Raw genomic sequence first — 27,121 nt, 5'->3', positions numbered from 1 at the left:
GAGAAAGTTTAATGCTTATGAGTGACTTGGCTAGCTATTGAACATCAAAGAGCCCACATTCTGCTGTGTGCTTAAAGGCTCTCTGGTACCTGCCACCTCCTGTGCTTCTGGTGAGTGCATTTGTTAGCATGTTGGAATCGTGTGTTCCACTCGTCAGAGGAAATAATTTCAAGAGATGGGACTATGTGATTACACGGATTTATGGCTTAAGATAACAGAACACATCAGTCAGGGCGTGAGGCTTTACAATACCTCCAAATAATGGTGAAAGTCACAAGATTTAGAGTTAATTTATAACTTTCTAATCCAATAGGCACTTAAAACAACACTTTGTTTTGGATTTATGACCTATCACCTGTGGCACTTCTCACTGCAATGCAGCTGCGTTTTGACCAATAAATTCTCATGTCACGTACACACAGATGTCTCTCTTATACCATCTACGTTCTTAACTTAAACTATATAAAATCACACTATTATATTTAAAACCCTCCATCAACACCCATTTACTTACATCTATAGGAACACAGGCTCGTGATCCTCTTGCTTAAGGTTTATAAATCTCTGTCAATTAAGCCAGACCTAGCCTCTTCCAGGGTTGTAAATCAAAACCTCCTTTAATTGCAGGAGTTTCTACTCCTCTGTCTCCCACATCAGCACAGTTAAAGATCTCCTCCTGGCTCCATGCTGTTACAGAGGGGAGGAGATGAACCTGAGAAGCCTCCTCAGCTTGCTCAGATTCTGAGGGGAAGAAAAATTGTCTCTCCTATGGCTTTATCAGGTAGCTGCCACTACTCTGTTGAGATGCTCTCAGACTTTTGGTGGATTACCATGTACCATGAGAGAGTTGACTTCTCTTGGCTTTCTTGAGGATGTCATTTTATCAGTAGGTTTGTCGCTGTGAGTGAAGTGTATTTGTGTGTACACAGAGAGCTGTGGCGATATAATGGTACACACATAAAGATTTTTACTTATCTAGACTTTGCATTCACTGTGTTCCTAACTTCTCCTTGTGCTGTCAGCCACTGTGGAGATTTGTAGATGATGTGGAAGATGAAAGACTGTTGGTCTACAGATCTGAAGATATCAAAGATTTCTCAAGATTGCAGTCCCCCAAAGTGTGTGGTTATTTAAAGCTGAGTGAAGATGAACTGTTGCCAAAAGGACTGGAAGACAGGGAGCAAAATGAAGGTGAGTGTCCATACCTTGGTAGAGCAGCATCTTTGAAACAAATTAGCTCTTTCAATGCACTGTGGGCATGGAGGGGGGAAACAGCACTCCTTATGCCTTTTAAAACAACTTTGTACTTCTGTGCACTCTGCAGTGGGACCTGTTTGGCCTCTGTGGTCACTCAAGGAATCCGTCTTGAGCTATGATGGGGTTTTGAGTGTTTTTGGTCCCTCTTTCCTCTGTCCTTTGCTGTGTCAGCAAAAGTTGGGATAATAGATAGGAACAGGAAGAGGAGAGGTGTTAAGGCTGTGGTGGTGACCATAAAAGCTCCACAGGTAAATCTGATGAATAACTCAGTTTCACTGCTATGCATTCCTTTCCTTACAGTAAGTTTGAAGACTCTTAGGAAGACAAAATTTAAGAACAGCTATTAAAAAAAAAGCCCAGACTAAAACTAAACATTCCCGTTCTCCTCCCAGGACCCCATCCACACTCACATTCAGGTCTTAAATAAGGGCAATAGATGCAGCAGTGGTAGTAATATCGAGTGTTTATTTGAAATATTTACTTTAGAAAGCACCCATCGGAAGAAAAGAGCCATTCCAGAGAACTCCAAAAATACATGCAAGATGTTGGTGGTGGCAGACCATCGTTTCTTCAAGTACATGGGCCGTGGGGAAGAGAGCACCACTATAAACTATTTGGTAAGTAAATGTACCCTGTTAAAATTTGCTGGAATAGATGCAGGAAAACACAGGGATCCAGTAGTTAAAGCAACATATAACTTATACTAATTTTGTACACACAGCTTTTACCTGGGAAAGTGCTAAATCGTGCTTTAAAAATACTTTACAATTAAGCGAATGTAGTTCAATAGTCTTCAAATTTCACTTAAAAGCAAATACCTTCCTTTCATATATTTCTGTTGACTATGCCATTTTCTTCCCAGGAACTTCTCTTTTCTCAGTCAGAGCTCTAGAGTCTCCTGGATTTTGAAATCCACTGCAAATGAGCATCTTTAAAGTTCTAGCATGTTTAATGATGTTAAAGCAACTCATACAGATCTTCTTTTTCAAATTCTTTCAGGACTTTTTGTCCAGAACAATAGAATTAGAAGCAGGCCCAGTAAATAACTTGTTCAGTTGTACATTGGTGTTGTGGTTTAACCCCAGCAGGCAGCTCAGCCTCAGGCAGCCACTTGCTCTCTCCTCACAGATGGGATGGGGAGAGAATCAGAAGGGTAAAGGTGGGATAACTTGTAGGTTGAGATGGAAACAGTTTAGTAGCAAAAGCTGTTCATAACAGCAAAGCAAAACAAGGGAATTAATTCACTGCTTCCCATCAGCAGGCAGGTGTTCAGCCATCCTCAGAAAAGCAGGGCTCCATCCTGTGTACCAGTTGCCCAGTGGCCCAGCCAAAACACTGGGGTTGTTTCTGACAGGTTTTTTTGTGAACTAGAACAAGGCCTACCCACAGGCTTCCAGCAGAAGTGGAGAGTATGGGCGTTTGGGGACCGGAGACAAACCAAATAAAAACACATTTGGAGGCCTGTTGTTTGTCAGAAGTCTCTTTCTGAGCTTGACTCTTTGAAATGCTAATCACACTGTTCCACTTTTGCTGGCTTTTTGACCTTTCTGTCCCCAGAAATGCTTTTACGTTCTTCAGGTAAGGAGGTCTCATTTGGTGTGTTTGCAGAGGTGCTCTTATCTCAGTATCTGACATGTGCTGAGGCTGACCCCTGTTGTGTTTCCTGGGTAGATGGGTACTGTTAACGACACAGTGATTGGAAAACTAAAGCATAAACTATTATTGAGTGGCTCTGAATGTCACTTCTCATCCTCAGCAAGTTTGGTGGTTTATATTTATTAGAAGGTGTTTTATTAAGAGAACAGCTTGAATAGGGAGGTATTGATTGTGAGCACTGACAAGAGACTTTCTGGAACCTTGTGCTTGAACCATAATGAGGAAAATAATAGGTTTTTGGCTGGGTGAGGGAAGCAAGCCTGGAGGGTCAGTTAAACTAGTTAAGCACCATGCTAAAACAAAGCAGTAAAAACAGCTCCCTCCTCTGCCCTTCCCCTCAAAGAAATCTGGAAAATGAGTGTTTGAACAAAGTGTTTCCCAAAATGTCTTGTTCTTGATATTATTGCTCTTCCACTACACAAACAAAAGTGATAAATGGAAAAGTTTGTGCTATTTTTTTATGATGGAAAATTTTCAAGTATATTGGATAATACTGATCCAAAACCAACAGTACTTGGATCCAGGGAGTTTGTCTTGTTACCTTATATGAGGTTCAGTTTTAATTCAAGTGACTGTTTCTAGGTAAGTGTGTTGCAGTTTCTCTGAGTGTCTTTTGCTCCATGAAAGCTCGATTGGGTGACTTGTTTTTCTCTTCTGCACAGATTGAATTGATAGACAGAGTAGATGACATCTACCGAAACACTTCCTGGGACGATGGAACCTTCAATGGGTACGGCATACAGATAGAACAGGTATTCACTGGACTCTGCAGAGGGCTTCCAAGTTAAAGGAACGTGGTTTAAATAGCAAGATTTCTGATTATTTTTTCTGGGTTAGGGCTAAAATAATAAAATCCTACATTATTAACTCCAGCCAGGAGCACTCAGAAATAGCATCTTGCCAGCATTAATGATCCGACACATGATGCCTATTTTCAGTTCCTTGCAGTGTTTGAGATGTGAATTTTCAGGAAGAATCTTTCCATATTTATTCTTAATTCAAAATTGCTTTTCTTTTCCTGAATATGAGCAAGTTTTGTTTCTGTCAGACTTATGCATTTACTTCATATTTCTGTCGCTGGTGTTTGGCTTGCAAAGCCTGAGTGCACCTCAAACACCGGTGAAAACACACAAATCTTGCCTGAAGAGCTTTAATGACTCTGTTACACATCATGCTAGTGTAGAGGCTTGTATATGGACACAGGGATGTAGTGACTTCAGGTCCTATGATGGTGTCTCAAAGTTAGTGCACAGAAATCTGGAAAACAGCATTAAAAACAGGAGGAATCCATCAGCTCAGCATACTTCAAGAGCTGTGATGTGGGACATGGAGACTAATGGTACAGGCCAGCTGCCCCTTTGCTGGGAAAAGATCTGCAGGAATAAAGAAGGAGTAGTACTTGGGCAGGGAGGGTGTAGAGAACATTATGAACTAATTCTGGGTTACTGAGAAAGTAGCAATCCTTTAACATACATTTTGGTTAGCTGGAACTCTGAAATGATTTGGGGTTATTTATACTGGTTGTATTTGTTTGGAGTTTTTCTAAAAGTAAAATGCACTTCAAAGCAGAATTTACAGTGAAAACTTCTGAGATCCTGTAAAAGGGTTGCTTAGAATGTAGTTACGTATGATTTAGTTGGTGTATTTAACTAGCAGAGGCTGGAAAGTTAATATTAGAATCATGCTGAGTCTTAATTTTTCTCCTTACAGATCTATTAAGACATTTAAAATTACATCGAAACCTTTTCTGTAGCTATAAAATTGACCAAAATTCCTCTACATTATTGTTGCCCTTTTTGAAATGTAGATTATCATCCACAATGAGCCGAATCCTGTAAAACCTGGAGAAAGGCATTACAATATGGCAAGAAGTTACCCAGATGATAAGAAAGATGCCTGGGATGTGAAAATGCTGCTAGAGGTAGGTTGTAAAAAATCGTGCCCCTTACAGAGACTTACTCATTCATACAGCTGCTCTGTAGTAACGGGTGAAAGTCCTCTGCTCCCTCTGCATGACATGTAGATGTCACACAAAGTCAAACCAGCTGCTGTGCCCTGTAGCCCGTGGTAAAGGACTCCCTTGCATAATTACAGAGCAGACATCAATTAGTCTTATTAATGTGGTCTGAGTCAGAAAGGCAGTCCTGATATGTCTGGCCCTGAGACTGGCTGCCTTGTGACCTTCATCAAGTTATTGTACTTGGCTTTGTCCTCACTGTGAAAAGGGAAAATGAATAGACAAGTTATGTAAATGAATGTGTACAGTGTACTTGGGCATTAGTTTAATTTCCTGCAGCTCTGTAGCATGGCTAAACAGATGCTGTTTTCTGACTTAACCAGGTCTAGGAGGTACTTGTCTGGCACATTCGATAAATGTTATTATCTCTAGGCTTCTGACTTGCACTGTAAGCTAACAAGAGATTTGATTTTTTTTTTTTAAAGCAATTTAGCTGTGATATTGCTGAGAAAGCAGCTCACGTGTGCCTTGCTCATCTCTTCACATATCAAGATTTTGACATGGGAACGCTTGGACTGGCTTATGTTGGCTCTCCCAGACCTAACAGCCATGGTGGCATTTGTCCTAAAGGCAAGGCTTCTTTTTCTTCTGTCCCAGTTGTGGGTTAAAAGCTAGTTTTTGTTATTCATGTTTAATTCTTTTCTCCAACTTTTATGGAGTATGTTGTGTAATTTGCATAGACTCTAGTAGTTGTTTTTTTACATAGAAGGGATGGCCATTTTTTTGGCTGGAGCTGGAAAAAGCAGGAAGGATAAAAGTCACTGAACAAAGTCACTAAGCTATCTGGTGTGAAGAAGCTGTATAGAAAAAAACCTTTTCTAAGGGCTGCTTTGTGTGGGCACATCCTGCAGTGGTTCTGGAATGGCAGATGCTGTTGTCTTGGAAATTTCTGCTGGTTTTGCTTTTACTGCAATACATGAGCTGTTGGAGCTGTGCTTGAAAGATTCCCAGCTCCAAAAACTGGCAAGAGGCAGGGTCTCAGTAGTGAGCCTGTGAGAACAATAAAGCTGTTCATTTCCCCAGTCAAGTATCCCTCTCACCCCAAAAGTACCCTGAAACACAAAAAGAATGTTTCTTAGTTTTAATTTGTTTATTTCTCGCTTTTGTAGCTTATTACAGTCAAATTGCAAAGAAGGATATCTATCTGAACAGTGGCTTGACCAGCACCAAGAACTATGGGAAGACCATCCTGACAAAGGTAGGAGAGCATCCTCCTCGTGTGTGTGCTGGTGATGTGTGCCATGGGATTGTGACAAGTTTCTGTGCTCTCAGAAAAGAGCTGCTGGCTTTCCATCTGAGTCAGATCTCTGGGTACAAGGGTATAGATCATAAAACAAAAATCATCTTTTTTGTTGTAGCTGACAAGGGGAGTCAGGACTGAATGGAAGTGAAAATTGAATTCACTGTGAAACAGGAATGAGGAAACAGCTGGTGTCTCATAGGAGATGTAGTTTTCTAGATATAATCAGGTTTTTGATGTCTAAAGATGAATTTAAATGTATTTTGCTTTAACAAAAAATCCCCAAACAAACAATGAAGCTCTAACAAAACAAACCCTCAAACAGAACAAGCAGGCAAAGTAGGTAGTTTGAGGCTTTTAATGAAATTCCTCCACCTGATTTTTGTGTGTCCTGAGTAACTAGAGCAGAGAACAGTATAGTAGAAAGGACTTATTAGTGCTAATACTAAGCTTAATGTAAGTTGACACTTTCTGGATTTTTTTCCATACTTTATTAGATAGTAAATACACAAATGAGCTTTGAAAGCCTGAATATTACCTTTGTCTCACTTGTAAAGACACCAGAGCAGTGCCTCTGTCTGCATCTATTAAATCTTTGCAGTTGGGCATATTTCACTTTTGCTGAGTTCTGCCGGCTTTTCAGCTGTGCTTTTCTGTAGCGTGATTATAATAGGAATTTATAATTGATGTGTGGGCTAAAACTTGGCACAGAAACTATCAGGAAGATAGGGAAAAAAGACAGTAAAGCTTTGTGTTAGAGGGATGCTGACAGAGAGCTCTAGCTGTTGCCATGCTATTTGCATTTGTTGTTCAATCTCCAGACTGGAGTTCTGCCTTGGCTTACGAAGGAAGTTGAGTCTTCTGTCTTCCCAGTGGCAGGCTTAGGGCTTGGGACAATGGTTCACATGAGTTTCACAGGGAAAGTGCTGCATGGTGTCCACTTCAGTTTAAGAAAAAAACAAACAAACCAAAACAACCTTCTTAAAACTCTTCTCCAAATGAAGCACAGTGAAGCACAGGAGGGATGCCGGGCAGCTCTCCTGTCTCTGGCTCCCACATTAGCTGTGCTTAGACACGGACCAGGGCAGCGCATGGCAGTGCTTGGTCCTTCCTGTGCCCACGCAGCAGCTGCAGTGAGTTCCTCTGCAGAACTGCCTGGTCTCCTTGTGGTTACCTGTATTTCTGTGTGAGTTTAATTTGTGGTTGTCACCTTGTGAGCTTGACACACTTGCTGGGGAAGGCACTGTGGGAGGTGCTCAGCGAGCAGAGCCGGTTTGGGATCCTCAGCACAGGCAGCCCTGTCTTGCATAAATGATGTTGGAAATTCATCCCTGTTGGGCTACAATTGTAGGTGTCTTTCCTAGAAATCATGCAGTAGCAGAGTTTATTCAGCACTCCTAATGTCATCATCCATTTAGAAGAAATAATTCTAATGGCAAGATATGTTAAATGAGATTGACTAATTGTAGTAGCTGGTGTCTGTTTGGAATGTGTTTTGTTTTAGCTTTTTATGCCTTCCAGCTGCATAAAAGCAAATTTTCATGTTTTAGGCATCTGCATTGCCTTGAAAACAAGTTCAAACTGGTATTCTAGGACAGCATTTTGCCTTTAAAAGTGATTTAATGTTCAAATCTAGTTCTTGAACTTGACTTTGAAAAGGACCCTGATTTTATTTACCTTCATTTCTCCACTTCTAAAACCAGAAAAATGTTCATAGGAAATTCCTGACCATCTTGGTATATCTTAGTATTGCTGGTGGCCTGGAAGTAGCTGGGATCTTCTGCCCTTTACTGCTCAGACTAATTTTTTTCAACATTGCTATTTTCATGTTCAAAAAAGGAGGCTGACCTGGTTACAACACATGAACTTGGACATAACTTTGGAGCAGAGCATGATCCTGACAGTCTGCCAGAGTGTGCCCCCACTGAAGACCAGGGTGGGAAATATGTCATGTATCCTATTGCTGTCAGTGGGGATCATGAAAACAACAAGGTATGGTTGTTTAGTTTTGCATCAACACAAATGTTTTTGCTATGGTCAGTGACCCTTTCATGGCAAATCTATTTAGTTAATGATTCCTGCAGTTTGAAACCACCAGAATGTAATGGATTAGCCATTAGCAAAGAAAACATTTGCATGCAGTTGGGTTCTCTGCAAGATAAGCTCATCTTTGGAATCTGGGTTTCACTGGAGTTCATAGCATGTCAAGGTGCATTTTAATTAGTTGTTTGTAATTAGCTGTGGCTGTATGCTGCTACAAGAGTCCAGTCCAGGACCTTCAGTACCACACAGCATTGGGGTGATCCATAGCTGCTGTTGGAGAGGGGCTGCCAAACACTGTGATGGAAGCTTACCCAGGCAGTGTGGAGTTGGCACTGTGCCTGTTCTACAGATGAGAAACCCAGATTACCAGGGGTTATCTGCAGTCTGGTCTGACCTGTGGCTGTGCCCAGCCCCACAGTCTGTGCCTGTTGCTGCAGCTTCACGTCCCGTCCTGGGGCTGCTGAAGCCATGGGAGAGCTGGAGTTTTCTCTGAGCCAGACTGCATAGGGGAGTCCCTGCAGTGTGTAGCAGTATCTGTTACTGACCCAAATGTTACTTTCCCATCTTAAAATTTTTCCAAGGTATCAAACTGACAGTGTAGAGGGAATAACTGCTTTCTGGGATGCCAGAACTTGGAGGCATAGGGAGGCTGGTGGTGTCTTAGATGCCAGTTGTTGACAGAAAGGTACACTCAGTGCTGCTCTTTTCCCCTGTGGCTCTCTAGATGTTCTCAAGCTGCAGCAAAAAATCTATCCATAGGACCATAGAGATCAAGGCCCAGGAGTGCTTCAAAGAGCGCAACAACAAAGTGTGTGGGAACTCCAGGGTGGATGAAGGGGAGGAATGTGATCCTGGCCTCTTGTACCAACTGGCTGATCCCTGCTGCTCTGCAGACTGTAAACTGAAAGATGGTGCCAAGTGCAGGTAAGGGGAAATGAGCTGCAGCTTCACTTTACATAGGAGAGATCAATGGGCTGGGCTGAAAACTCCTAAAGCCACCTGCAGTGTCACAGGCCTCTTTCCTGGCTTTAAGGTTAAATGTGTGAGCTCACAACAGTGAAAGATTTCATGAAGGGCTTCTGTGTGCATACATTAATTTTTACAGCATTCTCTTTTCCTCAGAAGTGTCAAGAGCCACAGCCTTGAAAATTATTATTGTGTTGTCATTGTTATTACTATCATTATTATTAAGCAAACTTAGGCAATCAAAAAGCATTAAAAATTTCCTGTGAACACTTTCTGTGCAAATACAATTTTTGTTTGTATTGGAAGGTGGCTTTTTACACTGGTGCATACTGGTATTTCCAAACTGCTGCAAAATGTGTTTGAGCAGACAACAGTGACTGCACTAAATGACTCCTCTTTCTGTTGTTGCTTTTTAGGATGCTCATGGCCTTGTTGCAATGCAGTGTCCAGTCTTTTTTTTCGTAGTTCAGCTCTACACCACGTAACATTAGAGAGCTTGTGCAACTCCTGTTGTTTAGCAAAAAAATCCATCCATTTTAATGAGTGTTTTTCACCTTCTTGCACTAGGTGAGAACAATGAAAGTAAAGGCAATGCAGAATACAAAGTAGGAAACCTGCAGGACAAACAGAAGGGGGAGAAATGTTTGGCGAAGGAAAGGGTGAAAGATGTTGTCCTAAGTTGAACAGCAAGTTACAAGAGGATAATCCCAAGTGCCTTGAATCAATGCAAGGGTCCCTGTGTTGTCTCTCAATATGTTGTACTTTCTATGTGATTTTACCTTTAGTACATGAAGAGTGAGTGGGTATGTAGAAAGGTGGTTGTGGGAGAGGGCAGAGAGGGCAAGAGTTGAATCAATGAATCAATCTCTTGAATCAGTTGAATCAATCTCCAAGAAGTAGCTTTTTTTTCCCTAAACATCTTTTTTCTCTGGCTTTGTCACACTTGTACTTATTTTATTTTAATTGGTTAATACTGATTTCTTCCATTTTGGTCTTTCCCCAGTGACCGGAACAGTCCTTGCTGTAAAGGCTGCCAGTTTGAAAGTGCACAAAAGAAATGCCAAGAAGCCATAAATGCTACTTGTAAAGGAGAGTCGTTTTGCACTGGTGGGATGTGGTTCTGTCCCCTGTATGTCAGCTAGCAAAGTACTCCAGGCTCAGTGTCCTGTTCAACCCACTTTCTGTCTTGTGCCCTTTAGTCATCCGGTACATGTAATTTTAGAGACCAGTTAGCATCACAATATGCTCCTATAATGAGTTTCATTGTAGTTCAGGAGTCACTCTGATTTATTGCCCAGAAAAACAAAAAAATACTGATTTTTTTTTTTTTTTTTTTTTTTTAATTTTTTGTTTAGTGTGTCACTGGGAGGGGACAAGAATGAATTTTGCCATAGAACGGGTGGAATTACTGCAACTCTGCTTCATTTCCCCGCTTGTTTACTTCCTCCTCATAATCTTTATTGGAGGCAGGGAGTCAAGCCAGAGTGTGTGCTTTGCTGAGGGGGGCTCCAGGGTCTTCACCTACTGCTTGGTTGCCAGTGTCACAATTCCTGAGCTGTTGAAAGCCTCCAGAGCTTCTGCTGCCTCTCAGAGCAGCTGGCAGGGAGCCTGCAGATGAAAGCTAAGAACAAGCTATTGGGGTTTTACTGGGAAAAGTCTGTATTTCCATTATTTTCCTTTTTTCTTCTGCATACTTAGGTGCTCTGCCCTTTGCTCTAACACAGTCCTCCCACTCTGCTGACTTCCATCTGTAGGGAACAGCAGCGAGTGTCCCCCTCCAGGGAATGCTCCGGATGACACAGTGTGCGTGGACATGGGGAAGTGCAAGGATGGGGAGTGCATCCCTTTCTGCGAGAGGGAGAAGAACCTGCGGTCATGTGCGTGCAACGGTGGGTGACACAGACTGAACTGAAACAGGACTGGGACTGAAATCTGTATTTCATCTCTGCTCCTTGCAGAGTGCTGGCTTCACTGTGGGCTGGCCTCTTTGACAGCTGAGTTTGTGGTTTTTGGGAAAGTTTAAACTGTTGGGTTTTGTCAGCTGTTTTCTGTTTAAAAAGGGAATGCGAATGTCCTCCTGGCTTCTCGTGGTCTGGGTTGAAGACAGTAAGATGAGACTTACGGTCTGACAGTCCAGCTAAGGGAGAGGACACTCTCCTACCTTCCAGCTCTACCACAGATGGACAGAAGGGATTGTAAGGAGATTCCAACCAACCTCTGGATCCAGCATCTGGCAGAGGAGTAGTGGCCTCCAATAAGCAATTAAAGAAAGATATCAAAGAGAATTAAGTCCCTTGAGAATACAGAATCCCCAAGTTCATTCTCCTCCTAACTTGCCTGCCATATACTTCTGCCAATGTGTTTTCCTGCTCCCTTGCTGTCCATATTATCCCTTAAATGTGGAAAAGCAGCCGGGAGTAGAATGAAAGCTTCACAGGGGCAATGCAATGAATTGCTGTGAGCCCCACTCTTTGAGATGGAGGGCATAGCCAAGGAGAAGGATGCGTAGAGATCTCCGAGTCTAAGAAATATTTGTCTTTTTGGATGTGTTTGGAACCTCTTCACTGGCCTGTTGATTCCTGCAATGTTGGGGTATCAGCTTGGAGAACTTGGTCCCACTGTACCCCCTAATATGTGGCACAGGGCATGTGATTGAGTTTTAGGCTTGATCGTCACAGTGCCTGAAATTGGGTGGCTTGGTCCTGCCTTCCCTGTGGGGAAGCTGATTAGGACTATGCTCAGCCAGGGGACATGTGGGGTTGTGGGTTGCAGGTGACTCTTTGTGCTTCCAAGGAATGAGTTTGCTGCTTCATTACAGAAACAGATAATTCCTGCAAGGTGTGCTGCCGGGACGAGCAGGACAGATGCACGCCGTACGTGGATGCCAACGACCAGTTCCTGTTCCTACGCAAGGGGAAGCCTTGCACTGTGGGGTTCTGTGACACAAATGTAAGTGTGCCCAGCTCTGCTCTGCTGGGGGTCTGAGTCCTCGGGAAGGAGGACTGTGCTGGGGAAGAGAAGCCAAAGCTTGAGCAGGGTAACAGGTTTTATGTACCTCTTCATGGGGCAAATATTAAAGGGTGTTGGAGGCTGCAGGTCTTGGAGTTCTGCAGAGACCCATGCAAGGGGAAGCTGTCACCTTCTGCAGCTGCTCATTACCCCCTCTGCTGCTCCCCACAGCTCAGCCAGCTGGCACCCTGCGCAAAGGAGGGGTCTGAGCGCTGCCATAAGCTCGGCTGGGTTTGCAGTGCTTGCCTTCCTAGTTGGTCCCGTTATCCCAATTTATTTTTACTCCAATAATTCAGGTCAGGGAGCAATCACATGAAAATCCAGCCGGCAGTATCTGAAAGGGGCAGTGAACCTGTGGCAGGGAGACTGATGATGGGTTGCTGGCATTCAGTGGCCTTTTCCATGGTACAGCTGCACAAACACCTGCAGACCGCAGTGGCTGGAGCTAAACTGGGTGTCAGCAGAAGTGAATTTGGGAGGGCATGCCCCAGTCCTTGTGCTGGCAGAACTGGAAGACCAAGGTGCTACTGTGTTAAACCCACACAGCCAAATCTGGGAGTGAGTTGGGCTCCTGATAGCTGCAGCTTTCTTGGTGGGTAATGGGAACCGAGGCTCCCAGTGTTTAAATCTCTCTAGAAACATCAGCTTTATGTCCCCTAACATGAGCCAAAGGTGGAGTGGATTTTGCATGTTTCAAACATTAAAACTTGATCTGATTCAGACAACAATCGAATTGAAACTGGTTTGATAAAAATAAGGGCAGTAAAAATGGATTGCTGCTATTGGGTACCAGTGTAAATCTGTATTCAGAATGTAAGTGAAGTTACACTGTGTCTGGAGAACTGAGAACTCATTTCATTACCATCATTGTATCTCCTTCTCCAAGAAGGCAGTACTTAGTGCTTAGGTAGCATAAAGTTATTTTGTTACTTTTGCAGGGCAAATGCGAGAAGCAAGTACAGGATGTGATTGAACGATTTTGGGATTTCATAGACCAACTCAGCATCAATACTTTTGGTAAGATACATAACCATATCTTTTGGGGGTGTCTGAGTTCATGACATAAACCTCTAAAGCCTCAGAGGGAGTTAGCTGGCTGGATTTATTCACCCGTGTGCAAGGGTAGATGGTAGCTGTGCTTGTGATATATCTAAGTATGTTTTTGCCTGGAGTTTGACACTACTGATCTCACATTTTAAAGCTGAAAGGATGGGGGATTGTTTTGCATTTTTGTACTCCATTTTTTTCTGGGCATCTTCCAAGCTTGTGAAAGGGACGATAGCTTCTTGTCCGAATACCAAGAACTAGGTCAATTAGAGAAAAGGATATAACAGTCAGTCTCTTTAGAGGCCAGCTAGATCCAGCAGGGTATGAAGTGGGCCTCTCAGTGGGATTTAAATGTCAACAGACTGGGAGGGGAACACTTCCTTTCTCTTTCATTTAAGAAAATCAGAGGTCACACACCTCAAGCTGTGCCTGTGCTGAGTGGGCCTCCTTGGTCTTGATCCCAGCCGTGCAACCCAAGCAGGTGTCACCTCACCCCAGGTGTCACCCCCAGTGTCTTGCCCTGTGTTACTGGCACCAGACAAAACCAGTGGTTAAGCTGGTGCTGTGTCATGAGCCCTAACTGTGTGTGCTCATGGTATCGCTGTGCCTGCACAGTGCAGTTATTTGAGTTGTGGCTTTCAATCTCAAGTTTCAGGGACAAAAAATTTTCTTACGTAATTGATAAAGCTATTTAGCCTGCTTGGATAGAGGCAGTTTTTGAATCTTTGACATTCAAATATTTTGTTTGTGGAGGCAGGTAGAGATCACATGACTGTTACATCAGAATTTGGTAATGGACTCACAGTGTGTCTTGTGTGAGAGGGGCACCTTGGCTGGCTCAGTTTGGCTGTTCCAAAACAACCCATATTAAATATTACACCCTTACAGCATTTCTATTCCGAGAACAGAGAAAAACCTGCTATTGTTAACATACTGGATACAATTTTCTGAAATTGTATAATTTTATCTTTACCTACTCCAAAGTAGGCAGCCTGTGCTTCTCTGAGCAATTCTGAGGTTTCACTTGACTGAGCAGTGGCTGCAGAAGGGGGGGATAGATGTGTGTGTTCATGAAAACTGTATTTGGTTGGTAACTTGACAGATTTGAACTCGTTTCACAGGGAAGTTCCTAGCAGATAATATAGTGGGCTCTGTGCTTGTCTTCTCCTTACTGTTTTGGATTCCTCTCAGCATCCTTGTGCACTGTGTGGTGAGTAAGCTGTCTTTGAGATGAATGCTGTGAGAACATCCTTCATATGTGAAATGGCAGTGAGAGAAAATCATGGGAAGCTTTTAGCAAACCCTGAGGGGAAGTTCAGCATATGTAAGGCTTACTGCTCCTTCAGTAGGCAAAACTCTTGCTAAACTCTGCCAGGCCCTGGCAGACCCAGTGCTCCCATGACTATTCCCTGGAGCCTTTCCCATTCTTTCCCAGGCAGATTTTCTTTCTCTGCCTTCTAAATTCTACCCAAGTATAATTTTAGTATTTTTAGCATTAAGAACAAAGTCTTCTAAAGCCCTGTGAAGAAATAAGACACCCACATTTTGAGGGGATACCCAGAGTGGGAAGTGATCTTAGTTGATCTTGGGTGGATGGGTAAAGAGAGAGAGCGCTCGTGGCAACTGGGAGTGTGGACATGCGGTGTGCTGCCGACAGCAGTGTGGGCTTAGAGCAAAGGGGTGCTGTGCCCACAGGCACTCGTGGGACGAATGGGAAGGCATGGGAAGTAGGGGAAGGGAAAAGAGCCCCCCACAAAGTGCTGTGTCCCTGCAGGAAAAAGGAGACCTTGCCATAGAGAAATTTAACTTTCTTATTTTGTGTGTGTTTCTCAATAGGACAAGAAACTGGACAAGCAGTACGAGGAGAACACAAAGTCCCTGTTTTGCCCCAGTGTAAGTTGCTAAGTCTGAGTTGGCAGAAGGCTGTCTCATGTATTGGAAAACCCGAACGTCAGGTGCCTGCAGAATATTTACCAAAAGAGTAATAACAGAGAGCCCCAGAGCCCCCTGCTGCAGAGGGGTGAATCCATGTGAGGGGAGGCTGGTTTCTGAACAAGCCTCTGTTCACTCTCACCAAGCACTGCAGTGTGGCAGGGTCTGATCCTTCCTTCCTGTAAGAGCTGAGCCTTGTTGGCAGAGCCACTGTGGTGCAGCAGAGAGGGGCAGGAAGCCCTCCAGGGCAGGAAACCGCTCTGCTCCACAGAGCACAGCTTCGCCCGTGTCCGGCATCCCCTCGGCACAGTGCACTCGGCAGTGCCAGCCACAGGCTGCTTCTTCCCAGCCAGGTGCTGTCACTGAAGCACGAGGCTCAAAAATCTCTGCAAAATGCAGTGTTTTTGCTGCAGAATTGTTGTTTGCAGGAGTTGGCTTCTAGCAGCCAGGTGTGCTACAGCCTTCCAGTTGTTGAAGGGGCCCATTGGTGGCACTTCTCACCTTGCAAATACTGAGCTGGGAGAGGGGAAGAGCAAAAAAATGCCAAGATAAATTTTAATTACAGTCCAGCACATGGCACCTTGTGACATAGTTTTGGGTATACTTTCCTGTGCTTTGACAATCCAGTTCCTATTAAGAACTGAAACACTCAATTAAGGAAATGCTGTTCTGTAAGGGGAGGGGGGAAAATGCCTTTCCGAGCTCTTCCTTGTACAACCATGGGAGGAAGCATACTGAAGTCAGAGACCACTGAGGCAGACCGCCTCTGTCATCTACTGTGACAGAACTGAGGGTAGTCTTAGTTCAAGTGCCCCACAGCTGGTCTTGAATGCCATGAGAAAAGTTATCTTACTGCTTCTTACCTGCATTCAACTGAGAAAATCCCAGAGGTGGGAGAGAGAGAGCAGAGGTATAGCCAGTGGGCTCCTTCCACCAGCAACAATTAACAGATTTGTGTCTTTTGAATCTGCTGAGGATGGAGCACTTGGGAAATGGTAACAGCTAAACACCTCATCCTTCCCAAGATTAGCATTTGCTGAGGTCGTTGGGGATTTTTTCATGCCTAGAGATCTCTGGGTATTTTCCAAACCATGCTCAAATAGAAGCAGGCATCAATGGACTTGTACTTAATCTGGGTTGCAGAATTTGGCTGTGATGACACTGGTCCCTGCAGTCTTTAACACTGTGTTCAGTACAGCTTCTTGTACATGAAACCATGAACTCTCCAAGTTGGAGGACTGGAATAAGCTGTACCTTGGACTTTTTCCCTGCACTGAGCCATGTGTCATATGGCTTGAACCCTGCATTTCCAGTCCTAGGTTTTGCCAAAGCAGTTGGGCCCCAGGAAGGTACGGCTGAGTGAGTCATCAGCTCTGTCCCAGTGAGGCTAGCCCTCGCGGTGCTTTATACAGACAAGGAAAAAGCAGAGATAGAAGGGTCTTTCTGCCTTTAGGGAGTGGCAGGGAGGACGTGGTAGCCTTTAGGCTGTTCTAACAGGAGTGCAGCTGCTCCTCAGAAGGTGCCTTCTCCCTTTGAAAAATGGTGCAAAACCCAAACCCTGGACTAGCTGCTGGTTGCTTTCGCCACGGCTTTTGACGCGGCTGCTTGTGTCTTGCAGAACGTGGAGATGCTCAGCAGCCTGGACTCCGCCTCCGTTCGCATCATCAAGCCGTTCCCCGCGGCGCCGGCCACCAGCCGGCACCAGCCGCTGCAGCCCCTGACGGCCGCGCCCGCCGCGCCCGCGCCCCCCAAGCAGGACCACCAAAGGATGGACACTATCCAGGAGGACCCGAGCACCGACTCGCACATCGACGAGGACGCCTTCGAGAAGGACCCTTTCCCAAACAGCAGCTCGGCCGCCAAATCTTTTGAGGACTTGACAGACCATCCTGTCATTAGGAGTGAGAAAGCTTCATCCTTCAAGCTACAGCGCCAGAACCGGGTGGACAGCAAAGAAACAGAGTGCTAGTGTCCTGCTGCCTTCTAAATGTGTGACTTGTGTCTGCAAAATACGGATCTGAAACCATTTCATTTCTATAAATATAAATATATGTATATATATTTTTGTGAGGGAGTGGGAGAATAAGGAAGTGACCTACTGCAGATGCTGGTCATGTGTATGACCTTCCTTAAACTACATTTATTAGAGCATTATATCTTTTAAAAAGGAAAATCCAAACTAAAACTGGCTTGTTTTTGAAGCTTTTTGGATTTGTTTTTCTATTTCCTTGACCTTTAACATTTCCTTCAACCTGTGGTGCAAAACCAAATATCCTAATGGATATTGGATTGTGTATATCAGCCTTTTTTTATAATTTAATATTTTGTAGTCTGACCGCACTGATAGACAAAATTAAGGGGCTTTTAAAACCAAAATGAACACTGCAATATGTTCCATAATAGAGTAGATAATTTAGCAATTTAAGGTACATATAACCAAAAGCCTAAGCACATGCCTTGAGAACAGAGAGTAATGAAACAAATATAATTAGTCTCTCGCAGCATTCAATGAAATGCATAATCAGAATAAAGGAGCTTAATATGCCCAGCTTCTGTATAAATAAAAAGATCACAGAGGCTGTTAAACTGTATACGGTGCATGAGAAATGCTCCTCTAGCATGAAACTTCTGCCTCAGTAGTGAGGCTGTCTTGTCTTCGTGGCTTTTGTTGGGAGCTTCCCACTCCGCACTAAGGTTTGTGTGTTGCAGGTGTCTGGTTGGAGAAGAACTGTAAAGGAAGAAATCATTTATGCAGATGACATTTTAAACTGCTGTTTGCAGTGGTTTTGGTGCAGAAATGTTTCTCCAAATGTTATTTTAAAATAGGCAACACTATTGTTGAAATGTTCAAATTGCTGAGCTCCATTTTCTGTGGTGTCTGTGGCCTTTGGAAGCTCCTACTGCATGAATGATGGGAAGAAATCACTCCATTGCAGGGGAGGCATTTGTTTAAAAACAATTGTACATTTAGTAAAGAAATAAACCTTTGTTGAAACATGCAGGGTAAGTATAAGGAGCAGATTTTATGAATTCAGATTCTCACACAGGTAGTTAAAATGTGATGTTAGAAATTGGTAATTGGATGGTGTCTTCTGTACACCTGGAGATCTGTCAGGTGAGCTGGAACTGGCACATGAGCATTGTTTTGGCTCAGTAGCAGATGGACTGACACAGTCAGTCCTGGAAGTACAGCAGCACCTTCATTCTGCATCTGTTTCCTCCCACAATAATCCATTGATACAACTGACAGAATGTGGCCAAGGGCAGAACCATTTAACTGTTACAAGCCTAGACTCAGCCACAGGGAAGCGGGGCTGCGGTAAGCCCGTGATCTTAAGTGTGAGGGAAAGGAACCAAACCTCTGCTGCAAAGTTGTGTGAGTACTCCCTCTCCTCCACACCCAAGGATCCTTGTTACACTAGTACTTGAATGTGTGCCTTATGGTATTCCTATCTGACTAGCTATTGTGTTTTATATACTGGTTTTGAACTTTGGGGTTGTTTTGTGTTCGGGTTTTCGTTTTTTGATTCAGTGCAAAGTACGTGTGAGGAGTTAATTTAATTCCCAGCAAAATAAAAGCTTTTTATATTAAAAAAAAAAAAATCAGTTAAACAAGAGCTGTTTCTATGCAGTCCTTTTCTTAAAGATCTCTATGCTTTGGTTGTCAAAGCCTGGGTTAAAAGTCTGGCATGCAGCCAGGCAGGAGCCAGGATTTCTGACAATTTCTTTCTGAGCCTGGGTGCTGCAGAGGCCAGACCCGGAGTTTCTATGGTGCAGACCCACACCCTAAGGGCTGCCTGCTTCCTGCCTGGGCTGGAGCTGGTCTTTCCATGTGTCCTGCAGATTATCATCAGTTCAGATGGTGACATTAATGCCTAAGGGATGGGGATGTGCTCAAATGCCTGTTCAGGCACCAAATCTGTAAGTACATGTTCTCAGCACAAAGGTCTTTACATCCCAGCTGAAAACCACACAGTGGCAAGTGCTTGGGAGCATGAAAACAGAGATTTGGAGCAGGCCTTGGAAAACACTGAATCCATCCCCCAGCCTGAGCTGTATTCCAGAAACTGAAAGCAGTATTTGCATGGTTTGTTCTTAACATCTAAGGCAAGAATATCCACAGCTTCCCACAGGGAATCCCTTTTGCTTTACTGTAAGCATTTACTACAGAAAGGATAGTCCAGTTTAATACTCATAAATATTTATATATCAAACGCTTCTGCCCTTCTGCCAGGGCTCCAGGCACAGGAAAAATAACTACTTATGCTCCAGTTTATAACACTTACATAGTAGATGACAGGTCTTGGCCAGCTTGTCTTAATTCTTTAATGAAGCAAAGGCAGTCTAATGGCTCTAACAGTGCGGGACAGCATGAGAGCCTCTCACTGCTCTCTCACCCACTACAAAATAAACACACCTGTTCCATGTCAACATAACTGTTAATACAGCCCAGAATTATGTATTTGCACTGATACGTGATTGGATTTTTATGCACTGCTGCTGCTATCATTTTTGCTGCTATCTGGCTTGCTAGACAGTAATTCCCCAAAGCATTTTTTTCCATACTTGTTGAAATTCATCTAGGTTTCAGGCAAAATGTTTTTTTATCTGTAAAGGCAGTTTTGTAGTTTATGTTGGCCAAAATCTGCATAGTCTGCAGTACTTACATGTTACCTAAGCTGTTAAATTATGGCTGAATCCCAAAGCTCACTTGAAAGGTCTCCGTAACTTGATAGCAAGTGACATAGGGTGCAGCTTTGTCAGCAGAGATGCATACCTTTTCTAGTAGTTTCTCCAAGTTCATTATTCACCAGTTTTGTACTGCTCACAAACATGCACTGGTCTAAAAGCTGTGCCTGTACACACGAGCTGCTGCTGGTGCCAGAGTTAAGATAAATTTTAAAACCCCTGCTCTAAACTACTCTCTTATCACTACCAAAGCCAAAGTAAAACTCGGGGAACTGCTTTTCCTGCCGTATTACATCCAAATAAATTAACCTGGACTGACATTAATGGCTCTTGACAAACTCCACACTACTGCCTCTTACGAGCTCCTCTGTGTTTAAAGCAAGTAGATGGTATTAATCACAGTGCAGTCCCCAAAGCTCACCAAGGCCAGGAACTGCTCAGGGCAGCCTCTATCCTTTGGCCACAGAGCAACTGAGACTCATTTTCCTCTGAGTCTTCCAAGGAAAGAGCTACTCATCCCCACACCTACCCTGGCAACAGCAGCCTGAAGAAAAACCACCCCACGACACACCCCAAGTGGTCTCACCTTTATTCTCCCACAGACCAAGAGCAGGGGACAGAGAAGAGCATTGCTGGGGACTCCCCAGTGCCCCATTCCCTGAGGACACAGTTTGCAGCAGCTGCTGGATAATGGGCTGGCTCTGTCTGGCATGGCTGCCCAGCTCCTCCCTGCAGGGATCTCACAGAAGACTGGCCTCAGGGTTCGTGTGGTCCACGTCACGCCAGTAAGGAAGCAGTGAAGGAAGAGCTGACAGTTTGTTTTCCAGGCGTGACCACAGCTGAGCTGCAAGAAAGCTGTTGCCTTTTGTTGATAAATGAAGACCATCAGACAAATAGGAAGAGAAATCCTACAAGGAAGGTTAAAACCATGTATTAATGTATTTGCTAGCTGCAAAGAGAAGGTCTTGAGTAATTCTTCAAAGCCAGCTGCTAAACTGGTTTTATTTTTCACTGTTTATGTTAAAATATTAAGAGATGATGGCCAAAATCACTGCTATTCATCAGGAAAAGATCATGGGATTAAGTGATGCAATCAAAATATTGCATCAGCTGCTCTACTGAACAGTCTACTGCATTGGGGAGTGCATGGGAGAGAAAAGGTTCAGTGTCCAAACTGGAGTTACCTGCTTGCAGGGAAAGTCTGCAGTCTCCCATGGGTGAGTTTGGGTATTTGGTCAGAAGCATCAGCAACACCCTTGTGCAGCCAGATCTAACCTTGAAGTTAGCCCAACACTGCACAGTGGGTCGGACAAGAAGCCTCCAGAGGCCCCTTCCAACCTAAATGATTCCATGACTCAAGTCCAAGGAAAAGGCTGTTTAGATATAATGTACTCAGGGGACATTTGCTAACCAAGTATCACGGCCAGGTTGTATAAAGCTTTATTTCTCATTGCCAACTATGAAGCACTCAGGATTATACTTCTCCTTCTCTAAGTGTTTGGATGTATTTTGTACCATTTCAGTGATAATGCAGCACTACCAGCTCCTCTATGCTAAATGATGCCTTTCACAATTCCTGACAGTTTCAAACATTTCTGATTTCATCATACCTGATTCTTCTGCATCAGGGTCCAGAGGTCGAGCACATCCGTGCCACATTCCCTGGCGACCTGGACACAGGCCTGGGCGTACTGGCCGGTGGTGGCATTGCAGCGGTTCAGTTTGTCACCTACCAATCAGAAACAGAACAAACATCCAGCAACTGCCACCGATGCAGCGCGATTTCAGTCTTCTGTGGCACGCACCATGTGTATCAGTTTGTTAAACCAGCAGACATAACCCCTCACAAACGAAATCCAAAGCACAGCAAGAGAAGTGGCTAGAAGCTACAGCTTGTGTGGTCTTTTTCGGGGCACCATTTGGTTCTGAGTCACTTGAAAATGTCTCTTTTTGACAAATATACATCAGGTTGAGAGAGAAGCAACAGCAACAAGCACACAGCATAACTCTGCTGCTGATAGCTTTCATCTTCTGGCAAGCTTCAGGTGAAAGCAGTACTTAGATTTAAAACTCTTCATACATCTGCTAACAGAAGGTGAAACAGTTAAGTAAATGGAAATCTATTTACAAGTTGCCTTCTGCTTTTTGTCCAACTTCCACATGAAAACTGCTCCTTGCAGTAGCCCTCGTGCTACTTTTCACACCTAGATCAATGCTTCTGTGAACATCACCATCCTCCTGCTTCCCATCTCTCCTTTGCTCTTTATCTATGTGACAAAACTAGAAATAGGCAGAATATTTCTCCTTGATACTGGAGGGCAGATGAGCTAATATTGCTGCTTATTATGCCCACAATACTTCATTTGTGGTCCATGGTCTGAGATCACCCTGTCTTTTGTTCCATCCCTAGACAGTACTCTCTTTTAGACAGATGCTGGCAGATTCAATGCTGTAAATTCAAGTTTCCTCCATCCCTACCCCATAAAAAGGGCAGCTTTAAGGAGAAAATGGATTAACATTACAAGTGCTCCTTGATAGCTGGGAGCCAGATAAGCAGCATTTGAGGTGTGCTCACATGACATCACATCAAAGCCTCCTAATGCAAAACCACACAATAATGCTGTCTAATTTAATGCAGTTTAAACTTATGGTCATCTTCAAAGTTTTACTGCTTTGATTGAAAACACAACTCAGGATATGCAACACCACCTAAATTATAGAAAACTGTGCCACTAAGGTACCAGCTCTGTATTCACCTGACCTAACTCTAAAGTTTTTTATAAATGTGCAAGAGCTGCACAAGATGTCCCAATAGAAAAAAGAACATGCTCTCAGGAGGAATAAACTGTCACTGCTGGAGTCAGTGGGATTATGGCAATTTCCACCAGCTCAGTAACAAAAGTAGTGTTATTATGTCTCTAATTTTAGAGTTAGCTTAAACAACGTGATAGGAAATCATTTAACTACCTTTTTCTTCTTTTTCAGGCACTTTTATTAGAATCCTTAGAATATGATATTCTCTGGTATTGTTTTTTTAACTTTAAAGTAAACCTGGCTGGGATATTACTGCTTATCCAGACAGACATGAAATCTGCTGTACCTAGTATAAAATTTTTTAAGGCACACAATGCCAAAGTATCTTCCATTATTTGTATTATTTTGGAAGCTGCTGGGACTCTGCCTAGGCCCCATGTTCTTAGAGGGTGGCCACTTCTGTCTGTTCTATGCATTAACACATCAATCAACACTTTGGAAAAGATGTTAGTAATAGTTGATAGTTACTCCACGAGCTTATCCAGAAGTTATTTAGTAAAACAGCAGCCCTTTTCCAACAAGTCAAGAGAACACACGACTGCAATATGGCACACACATGGAGGAAATCACCTGACAACCTGGGATCTGTCACACTCTGCTGGTAAAACGCAGAAATTCCACCCATCCTCATCATTCTTTTACCTTTGGCAAGACACGCCTTTTCCCAAGCTGATTCCTGAAGAGGTGGTGGTGTTATCAAAATAATCCTGTCTGCAGAAATGTCTACTGACTTCAGGTACTGCACCATGCTCTTCAGGTTGGCGGCATATTCCTCCAAAGGAACGTGTTGCTTAGGGTTCAGCTCTGAGAGGGGTGGAGCACATGCATCAGTGGGGCTGAGCTCCCTGCAGGTTCGTTCCACAGCATTAACAGGGCTTTTACACAGTATGGCCATGGACACTCATTTCCAGCATGCAGCTCCCCTTAGCCATGGATTCAGGAGTTGTGGCAGGAAAATTCTGTTCCTCAATACCCAAAGCAGACAAATCAAGAGTTTAAAGACAGCATTTCCAACTAAGGCAGATGAGGCACAGGGGAAAAAACCCCAACACTTGGGTTTTTTCAAGATGCTTTTTTTTACAACTTCATATCTTATTATTAGAACACATAATCATCTCAAACCTCACCTGAATCAAATCTGAGTTTTCTAATATTCTTGTATGCAGAGAAAATTTTGGAAAGTCCCATGGACATGCAGTCAGTCCTTCATGCACTGATGTTGTCATTTTGATTAGACTGTATCCTGCTATGCTTATCTGAAATAGAATCCAAATGCTACCTTCCCTCCTTTCCTCAGCCCATCTACCAAGAATTCATCAGACTCCTTTGAAGACAGAAAAATCAGTTGGATGCTCTACTCCAATTTTAGGCAATTGCTATACAACTAAGTCTTGAGCACCCTGAAATTTACTTTTCTAATATTAAAACTTGGTGATAGGGAGAGAAATAGAAGGCACTGCATGGTTTAAATACAAATAAAATGACTGAAAACAAACCTCTGTATAAATGAAAAGAGAGCAATCAGTTCCTGGAGAAGTTGCAGGAAAAGCCTATGAAATGTTCTGCCTTTTCTATGAAACTGTAAAACCATTTTAAGAGAACAGGTCACAGGAAAAAAAAGACAAAAAGCAAGCTACCCTACCTTTCAAAGCACTGTCATTAGCTCCAAAGAAAATAGTAACTGCAACAATACTGTCAGCACTAGTACTTTCAGTGATCAGTCTTGGAAGAATCAATTTAGCCCATCTGCTGTTGTACCCCGAGATCCCACGATTCACAACATCACATTTTCTGAAACAGAGACACATTTCAAAAAGAACATCTCTCCTCTGTCCACCAAAACAAAACTTGGGAGGCTTTGAACCATTCTGTCAGGCCATCTGCCTCCATCCCTCTCAGGAAAAACAAAATGTCACAGGAGTTTTCAATGGGATCATACTTTGAAAGTGCACACATAGGCTGCACATGTAGTATTTACCTGTTACTTACACCATGCAACTAGAACAACAATCCTGACAATCACTAAGGAATTTTTAATTTCCACTCAAGCTTCGAGTGGAAACACCCAATAAGTATTTCCACCAGCTCTGGGTATGCTGCCCAGAAGGCAGTTCCACTTCACTAAATAAATAAATGTCAATAAATAAACATGCATTCAATATTAACTGCTGTTAGTTTTCATTTAGAAAAGCTGCATGACTTTCTGCAAGATAAGATACTACTTTTGAAATTTAAGCTCTTACCTGACCAGTCTCTCAGCAAGGTATGCCCCCCAGCCGTTTTCCTGGAAGGAGTACTGAAAACAAGGAAAATGGTTAGATCCTCACTGGAAGAGCTTGTTCCCCAGAGCTCAGCCCCATCAGTGGCACCTTCCCACCTCAAAAGCTTTAGTGCATGGCCTCTGGCACTGCTGCTGCAGCGTTTTGTCCCTCCCTGCCCTGTCCCTCAGAGGTCAAACAGTCCTGGTTTTACCCAGGTACACCACTGGCAACCGAGGCATCACAGGGCTGTACCTAAGGAGGGATGGACCCTGTTGTCCCTTCAAAATCCAAACTGACTGCTGTCGGACTGTAGTTTCGTTTTGGCCAGTGAGGATTTCTTATATTTGTATGTAGTATTCTTCTACTTTATTTCTAAGATCCTTTCATTCTGGAGAGCACCTCTCAAAAATGCTCTCTCCACATGCTGTTTTGGAGCGCAGTTTAATACCTACCCCTTCCAGAAGTGGAAAATCTAATTCCTTCTCCTTATTCCCACTGCTGCACCATCCTCCTTGCTACAAGTCCGCACAGTGAGTCGGCTTAGACACGCATCTCCCATTAAACTTGGTCTCTGGTTAGTTATTTTTTCATCAGAGCAGCTCCGTGACCCACCACACAGCCCACGCAACAGAAGGCAAGGACCCAAAATCAACGCTAAAAAGCTGGTGCTGCCTCAAAGGAGATGTTCACAGGGCCGTGGTCCAGTTCCGTCAATGGAGAACCTGGCTCCGGGCTGGGCAAGGTGGACACAAGGAGCTGGGATGCACCAGCATGAGGGCAGAGTGCGAGGCCCCTGCAGACGGCATGGGCAGCACGCTGGGCTCCCCGGATGGAAAATGCCCCTGACACCGACACATCCCAAGCTACACTTTCACCTTCGCGCCTCTGACATAGCGAGCTCAGGAATTCCTGTGAAACGGCTCCAAATCCCATAAACGCCCACCAGGCGCCTGGCAGAGCCTCAGGGCGGGTCCGGCAGCGATGTGACCGCGGCCCCATGGACACGGCTGCGGCCGCCGGACCGTCGCTCTCCCGCCGCTCGGCCCAACGCCGGGATGCTGCTGGGCCGCCGGCCCCGGTACGAGGAGCCGGGCTGGCCAGGGAGCTCCACACGGGAATTGCGGGGCCAGGGGCGGGCGGGGCGAGCACTACCTCAGTGATGGAGTCTCCGAAGAGGAGGACTCGGGGCCAGCGCAGGAGCCGCCCGCGGGCTCCCGCCTCCAGCAGCGCCATGGTCGCGGCCGGACATCCGCCGGGAGCGGCGGCAGGAGGAGGCGGTGGGGGCCTCGCCGCTTCCTCTGCAGCGGGAAATGGGGCGGATCGGTGGAAAGCGCCGGTTACAAACCGGCTTCAGATTCTAGCTCGGTTTTTTTATCGCCTCTTTAAAAGGCTCATTCGTGCAGGTGCGCGGGGAGAGCGCGCCCGCGGCAGGCGGGGACCCACCCCCTCATACACCCCCCTTGTGCTGGCTGGAGGTACTTTCAAAAGAACGCAATATTTTATGGTTTTAACCTGTTTCAAAGGGACTTCCCTCTTAAGAAAATGCAACTACCTCATTTAAAAGACTCTATACTGCTTAGCTTGCTAACGACACAATTTGGGGAGGAAAGTGTCGCTAATTTTGTTAATACTACTCATACACTAATTCTGCTAATACTACTCATACTATGAAGATCATCAGGTGCCATTTTCATCAGCTGACAAGGAGAAGTGTGTACAAGACACAGTGTTTTTGTAGAAAACTCAGGTACTGTGGACATTTTTCAGCATGGCATTGTTTGGCAAAAACCACAGCTACCTCAGAGTATCAATCACACCGTATTTGGAATTCTGCTCTGTGTCCTGCAGTGTCTGATTCTCCATGTCCCTTTTCCCAGGCTCGGGTGGTCACCAACGTGGGGACAGCAGTATTCGGGGCACACGAGGCTGTCACAGGTCATAAGCACCCAATTCTCTTGCAGTTGGTGGTGCTCCTCTAATGGCAATGCCAGCATGCAGCGTTTTAAAGCTCCAAAGCAAGCATGGATTCCATTTTTAATTGTGTTCAAGACCCCTTTGACTTCAAGTAGATACAAGTGTGCAGGCAATCACTTACTCAACAGGAACAAAATTCTATATGCAAACTCAATACATCCAATTTATCCTCCCAACTGGTTCTAATATTTAAAAATACAAAACTCCATTTAACCT

At 44.1% G+C, this 27,121-nt stretch overlaps 2 protein-coding genes across 4 annotated transcripts in view; one reads left to right on the top strand and one right to left on the bottom strand.

The window, feature by feature from the left end:
• Positions 1-18,697, top strand: part of ADAM17 (ADAM metallopeptidase domain 17) — a 35,457-nt gene extending 16,760 nt beyond the window's left edge. For both annotated transcript variants that reach the window (XM_082277275.1, XM_082277276.1), the window contains 15 exons: positions 1,023-1,191; positions 1,744-1,874; positions 3,576-3,665; positions 4,721-4,834; positions 5,356-5,500; positions 6,040-6,128; positions 8,010-8,162; positions 8,938-9,137; positions 10,183-10,286; positions 10,934-11,068; positions 11,998-12,128; positions 13,127-13,205; positions 14,357-14,445; positions 15,072-15,128; positions 16,786-18,697. In XM_082277275.1, the coding sequence (XP_082133401.1) occupies positions 1,023-1,191; positions 1,744-1,874; positions 3,576-3,665; positions 4,721-4,834; positions 5,356-5,500; positions 6,040-6,128; positions 8,010-8,162; positions 8,938-9,137; positions 10,183-10,286; positions 10,934-11,068; positions 11,998-12,128; positions 13,127-13,205; positions 14,357-14,445; positions 15,072-15,128; positions 16,786-17,136 (2,037 nt within the window). In that variant the 3' untranslated portion in view covers positions 17,137-18,697. The remainder of the gene's footprint in view (positions 1-1,022; positions 1,192-1,743; positions 1,875-3,575; positions 3,666-4,720; positions 4,835-5,355; positions 5,501-6,039; positions 6,129-8,009; positions 8,163-8,937; positions 9,138-10,182; positions 10,287-10,933; positions 11,069-11,997; positions 12,129-13,126; positions 13,206-14,356; positions 14,446-15,071; positions 15,129-16,785) is intronic.
• A 976-nt stretch (positions 18,698-19,673) lies between these two features.
• Positions 19,674-26,164, bottom strand: IAH1 (isoamyl acetate hydrolyzing esterase 1 (putative); the record flags this gene model as incomplete). 2 transcript variants are annotated; one of them, XM_082302559.1, is made up of 6 exons in its annotated part: positions 19,674-20,764; positions 21,467-21,585; positions 23,241-23,474; positions 24,313-24,461; positions 24,914-24,966; positions 26,084-26,164. In XM_082302559.1, the coding sequence occupies 6 exons, from the start codon at positions 26,162-26,164 to the stop codon at positions 20,597-20,599; spliced, it is 804 nt and encodes a 267-aa protein (XP_082158685.1). In that variant the 3' UTR covers positions 19,674-20,596. The 2 variants fall into 2 exon arrangements, with proteins under 2 accessions (XP_082158685.1, XP_082158686.1); XM_082302560.1 differs by having other exon boundaries at positions 23,313-23,474.
• Positions 26,165-27,121: the final 957 nt, after the last annotated feature.

Source organism: Coloeus monedula, assembly GCF_965178545.1.
Source record: "Coloeus monedula genome assembly, chromosome: 2".
Classification (NCBI taxonomy): domain Eukaryota; kingdom Metazoa; phylum Chordata; class Aves; order Passeriformes; family Corvidae; genus Coloeus; species Coloeus monedula.
The sequence above is the reverse complement of the archived record's forward strand: the minus strand, read 5'-3'. Positions and strand labels throughout refer to the sequence as shown.